This window comes from Clupea harengus, chromosome 15, assembly GCF_900700415.2.
Source record: "Clupea harengus chromosome 15, Ch_v2.0.2, whole genome shotgun sequence".
Taxonomy (NCBI): domain Eukaryota; kingdom Metazoa; phylum Chordata; class Actinopteri; order Clupeiformes; family Clupeidae; genus Clupea; species Clupea harengus.
In genome coordinates, this window is record NC_045166.1 from 23,880,260 (window position 1) to 23,886,227 (window position 5,968).

The 5,968-nt window shown below is 44.2% G+C and overlaps 1 protein-coding gene across 6 annotated transcripts in view; it reads left to right on the forward strand.

Annotated features, from left to right (window-relative positions):
• med23 (mediator complex subunit 23) overlaps positions 1 to 5,575 on the forward strand; it is a 47,013-nt gene extending 41,438 nt beyond the window's left edge. For all 6 annotated transcript variants that reach the window (XM_031581290.1, XM_031581293.1, XM_031581291.1 and 3 more), the window contains 2 exons: positions 1,621 to 1,752; positions 4,849 to 5,575. In XM_031581290.1, coding sequence (XP_031437150.1) covers positions 1,621 to 1,752; positions 4,849 to 5,040 — 324 coding nt within the window. In that variant the 3' untranslated portion in view covers positions 5,041 to 5,575. The remainder of the gene's footprint in view (positions 1 to 1,620; positions 1,753 to 4,848) is intronic.
• Positions 5,576 to 5,968: the final 393 nt, after the last annotated feature.

Genomic DNA, 5,968 nt, shown 5'->3' on the forward strand with positions numbered 1-5,968 from the left:
TACTATATCCCCGGATGTGGCAATGGAATACATCATGCTTTTCCTCTGAAAGAAGGCCGATCATTTTTTTCATTCAGCTTGTCATTCAGGCACGACATTTGGGGGAAGTGGGAGGCAAATTGACTACCGTAATTTCCGGACTATTGAGCGCACCTGAATATAAGCCTCACGCACTGAATTTTTTAAAAATAATTATTTTTAACATAAATAAGCCGCACATGTCTATAAGCCGCAGGTGCCTACCGCAACATTGAAACAAATTAACTTTACACAGGCTAAAATGAATATCAAAACTAATACAATAGTTAGTTTTGCCAGTTAGATAAGTGCACTGTTGCTTTAAGAGCGCACAGTCGCAAGAGTCAATCAGAAGCTAGAACGTTAGATTGAAGACAGACGCTAGTTTGAAACCAGTGAGCTAAAGAACTTGAAGACTGGATTTGTATTGTTGTAAACTTTTATTTTATTTTCTAAAGTGTTTTGAGTTGTGTTCTGTCTACGCTGGTAGACTGTGGTTATTTTGACATTAGTTAAGTTATTGAGAGATACTGAGAAATCGCGTGGAGCTAAGCATCCATGCGGCTGCATCCATGCTAGCATCCTAGCTCCACAAAGCCACCGTAAACACAAAGCCATCGTATACAGTCACAGGTATCATAATCCATAAATTAGCCGCATCGTTGTTTAAGCCGCGAGGTTCAAAGCGTGGGAAAAAAGTAGCGGCTTATAGTCCGGAAAATACGGTAGTTATGTGCACAGAAAAGGCCATTGGGAAATGTTGTGATTCCTGTGGATGTATGTGAGTGTTTATATTTTTATTTCTCCAAGTTACCAAGAGTTCTTTCTGTTTGTTTTGTTTAAAGTGCAAACGTTTGAATTCATGCAGTCATGTCAATAAAGCCGTTCAGCGTATTTTCAGGAAGAACTCGATGCAACAGCTTTAGCATGAATTGGCTCCCTAAGACCCCATTATGTACCTCTAGGGCCTCTAAGTGAGTCTGGCTCTCCTATTCACCCCAACAAGCCAGGCCTGAAAGCTTTCCAATAAACACTTGGAACTACTGAGTTGTATTTTCTCTCTCCAGGGAAGGAAAATAAATACACACAGACACACACAGACACACACAGACACACACAGACACACACAGACACACACAGACACACACAGACACACACAGACAGACACACACAGACAGACACACACAGACAGACACACACAGACAGACACACACAGACAGACACACACAGACAGACACACACAGACAGACAGACACACACACACAGACAGACACACACACACACACAGACAGACACACACACACAGACAGACACACACACACAGACAGACACACACACACAGACAGACACACACACACAGACAGACACACACACACAGACAGACACACACACACAGACAGACACACACACACACACACACAGACACACAGACACACACACACAGACACACAGACACAGACACACACACACAGACACACACACACAGACACACACACACAGACACACACACACAGACACACACAGACACACACACCCTGCCACTCAAGTTCAAGTTCTCAAGTTTTTATTGTTTTTGTTGTTTCTTCCATTTTGGCGACTCAGATTGGTGTGGCGTTCTACGAGATGCTCCAAGCTGTTGACCAGCACTGCACGCACCTGTCCTACATGGACCCCGTCTGCGACTTCCTCTACCACATCAAATACATGTTTACCGGCGACAGCGTGAAAGACCAGGTAAGGCGAAAAGCATTGTTTATTTGTCATCTTTTGAGTGTGGTGTTTGTCAAGCGGCTAGAGAAGACTCCTGCCCTTCAACAGTTATGTGTCTTTTCCCTCCATTCATTGACTGAAGGCCCGGGTTTCTGTTTGTTATTTTAAATAGGCTTCTCCTGCCAAATCTGCTGTGTTTACACTTAAATTTAGGGTTGTTACCTGAAGCTTGTGCCTTCCTTTCTTATTTTGACTGATTTATAGACCAAAGGAACGTTTTCATTCTTTTGTCAGCTTCTTTCCTTTGCCTATCCCAGTTTCCCAAACTCACTGTGAGTGGAGTTCCAATCATCATAGTGTATGTCATATGCACATACATAACGACTTTCACTGTCTGCTACTTCCTCTCATTTTGGGTGCCCATTTTAACATCCACAAGGACAGTGAAAACAGTAGTCCTATAATAGCATTCCAATTACTGCTAGACTCTATTGGGATTCCCAACAATGCCCTCTCATTACTGCAACCACACCATTGATCTTGTATTAATATATGGTTTAAACATGACCATCTAATCTTCCTCAAAGGACTGTCCTATCAGATCATCAACTCATTTCTTTCAATATGCAATTAGAACTCCATCCGAGTCAATCCATTTCGACAGACGTTATTTATCTGACAAGACGACACCATGTCTAAAAATTAACACAGATAAAACTGAGGTTATGATTGTAGGCCATAAACATTTGAGATTGACACTATCCCTTCAAGATACAGAAAAAAACGACTTTATTGTAAATGTATTACTTCGAGGCTAGTCTACTGCAATGCTCTCCTGTCCAGATGTAGCAACAACTCACTAAAGAGCCTCCAACTAATACAAAACGCTGCTGCTCGCATACTTACTAGAACAAAACATTTGAACATATCTCCCCTGTACTTGTCTCTTTGCACTGGCTCCCTGTCAAAAGTAGAATTGATTTCAAAGTACATCCTCTAACACACAACGTTCTAAATGACCTAGCGCCAAATTACCTAGACCCCTTTTGCAGTGCTTCATTTGTACATCAGGCGGTCCTGGAATACGGAGAGGGTACTGTTTCGGCAGGCCAGGGGGAGAGAAAAAAAAAAGTAATTGAAGGAAGCTGAAGGAATCTAACGTCCTACAAACTATTAAATATCGATATCTTCATGACTCGCACACCTCTATCATTGGAATAAAAACAAAAATAATAACATAAAATAAAAATGTATTTCAGAGAAGTACCGGATCTAGGCAAATAGGTACCAGAACGCAGACAGTCAAAAACGGACAGGTCCCAGATCCTGTTCCGACACATTCCGGCTCAAATTAAGCCCTGCCCCTTCCTTTCCAGGGTGCATGTCGTCTTGTAATTCCAAAAGTATCATAAAGCACAACAGGAGGCAGAGTCTCCTGCTATTGAGTCCCCCTCCTGTGGAATGATCTTCCTGTTTCCATCCGAGACGTGAACCTCCTTTCCTTCTAGACTAAAAACATTCCTCTTATAGTGCATCCTATAGACTATAACCGTTGAGCCTTCTGTGTACATGGATTTAGTCATGATTTACAAATTGTCGCACACCCTCTCACCCACTCGCTGCACCGTGGGGAGGAAGCTGTGGGGATGTGAGGGATAAGCCCAGACAGGCTTTTTTAACAGATGTCTCGCCCAGACAAGTTCTCCTGCTCTCGCTCACCTGCTTCGCTTCTCTTTCTCATTGGGGAGGTCAGTGTGGTGATTAAAGCCCTATATTTACCAGTGGCATTGACACAAATTCAGAAGTCAAGTTAAGGAGCGCTTGGAACACAGTCTATCTGAACCCAGACCCGGGAAGTTCCCAATAAATAGCACATCTTTTCCTGTGTATAACCTTTAAAAAAAAAAAAAAAAAAAAAACTCTTCCCCTCCTTCAACCTCTTCCTCTCTCTCTATGTCATATTACTTGTTGTTCTCTTTGAGTGCCTAAACTGACAAGGGTTCATATTCCAGTTTTTTCCCTTACCCAAATCCGGGTTTGCAATTCCAAGGGGCTTTCCCAACCCCCTTCCATTCCTATCCAATTCCTACCCGAGCCCTAACCCAGGTTTTTACTCTCCTTGGGAATCAAATCCCCCACCACCCCACCCCTTACCGTGGATAGCCTATGGCAGTTTTTCCCCAAACGTTGTAGTCCCGTACCCCTTCAGACATTCACACTGATCCGAGGTAGACTTGGAATAGCAACCTGGGTTGCTGTCGCCGGCAGGTGCATCCTCGATTGTAGGCCTTCTACTAGTAGTAGCGGTTGATGTCTCTCTGGACCGGGGATTAACTCTTTTTGACCATTTATCCATTTCCGTGCAGCAACCGGAATGAGCTCCGGCTTCTCTACACAGGGGCGTCAGCGAGTGGAATTCTGACGAGGGAGCTAACCGTTGTGCCCATGTTTTGACACTGATTTTTTTGGCAGTGTAATTATTTTGCTGAACACTACAATGTAATACATGAGTGTATTTTTGGCATTTCGACTGGGCTATTCAGACTATTTAAGATGTCATGTCTATTTATAGGTCAGTTTGAAAATGTAAAGGGCTGTTTCACTTTGAAAATGCAGATCATCCCCCCGCCCCCCCCCCCCCCCCCGCATACCCCCTACGTCCCTTTGCGTACGTTTGGGAAACACCGGCCTATGGCATACCATAAAATAATTAATTTGAGGTTTTAAATCCCCCCCTCCCCCCCCCTTTCCTATCTCTATCTCTCTCTACCCGGCCCAGCCCCAAGCAGATGGGTTCCCCCTTTTAAGATGAAGTTCTGCTCCAGGTTTCTTCCTGTTGAAAGAGGAGTCCTTGCCCTAGTTGCCTTAGTGCTTGCTCTGTGGGGTTCAGGCTCTAGGCTCTGTAAAGTGACTAGAAAACTATTTAAATTGTTATTGCCACTATATAAATAAAATGTAATATTCTTCTCTCTCTTCTCTCGTCTGTCTTCCATTGTTTTTTTACTGTGTCTCCTTAGACCTCTTTTTATCTCTTTCTTCCTCCCCTTGTTCTTTTGGGGGACCCTCTGTGGTGTGGTTTCCTTAGTAAGTGAAGGATCTGACCCTATTCTCTGTCCCCAGGTGGAGAAGATCATCTGCAACCTGCGGCCAGCCATGAAGCTCCGCCTGCGTTTCATCACACACATCAGCAAGATGGAGCCGGCTGCCTCGGCCGCTGCTAACGCTAACGCCCCGCAGCCCAACACCGTCTCCTCACCAGCCCCGCAGAGCAACCCCGGACCCTCAAATGTCCCCCTGTCTGTGGCCCAGTAACGGACAGACCTCTCCACCAAGACACAAGCTAACTCAGTGTGAGCTAGCAGAAGGGCTGGAGGATCCTCAGGAGGCCTTCAAGATGGATGGATGGATGGACGAACGAGTGGATGGGGGGGTTCCTTGAAGGTCCCCATAGGGCTGTGACAAGTTCCATGGCCAAAAAGACAATGTGACTGATTCTGACGTGGTGCACAAGGTCTTTGAATTTTCAGTCATCTGTTACACTTAACATCTGGGGTGTGTAAGCTCCAATAGACCCTGTTTGAAAGCAGATATGATAGGAGAAATTCTCATATCTCATCTGATCTCATTTGGTGATGAGGTCTTTCTGTATATGATCATTTTTTTCTATTAGTATGATGCACTTGGCAATGCTTTGATGTAATCTGTGTTTTTTTCCAAGACAGACAAGCCATGTGCCTTGAGAATATTTTTAGCCTCAGCAATCATGAACCTGAATTTATTTGTCAATGTTGCAGTGTTTTCTCACCAAACAACAATAATGCTAAATAAAAACATTTTTAGTATATAAGTCATCATTGCCCAGCTTTTTTTTTTGGCAGAGGTCATACACGTCAGGGTCAGACAACAGATCCAGACATGTGGTATGTTTTCATACACAACGTTCTTGAGGTCAGTTCATTTGTGGGTCAGTGCTGCCATCAATCTCCTCCAGTAAAAGCCACACACTGGCCGAGAGGCTTTGGGAACATTGCCTAATGCTGTGCCTACACTATCCTCGTTATTTGGATTTTCTGTTAGCCGTAAATGAGTGTAAATGGCCATTGATTCAGGGAGAGTGAAAGGGCTTGGAGCTTGCTGTCCTCATTCATGCCAGAGAGTTGGTAGAAAAGGAAGCTGCGCGCAGCTAATGCTAATTAGGCCTAAGGCAGAAGGAGGGAGGGAGGCAGGCATCTTTTCATGC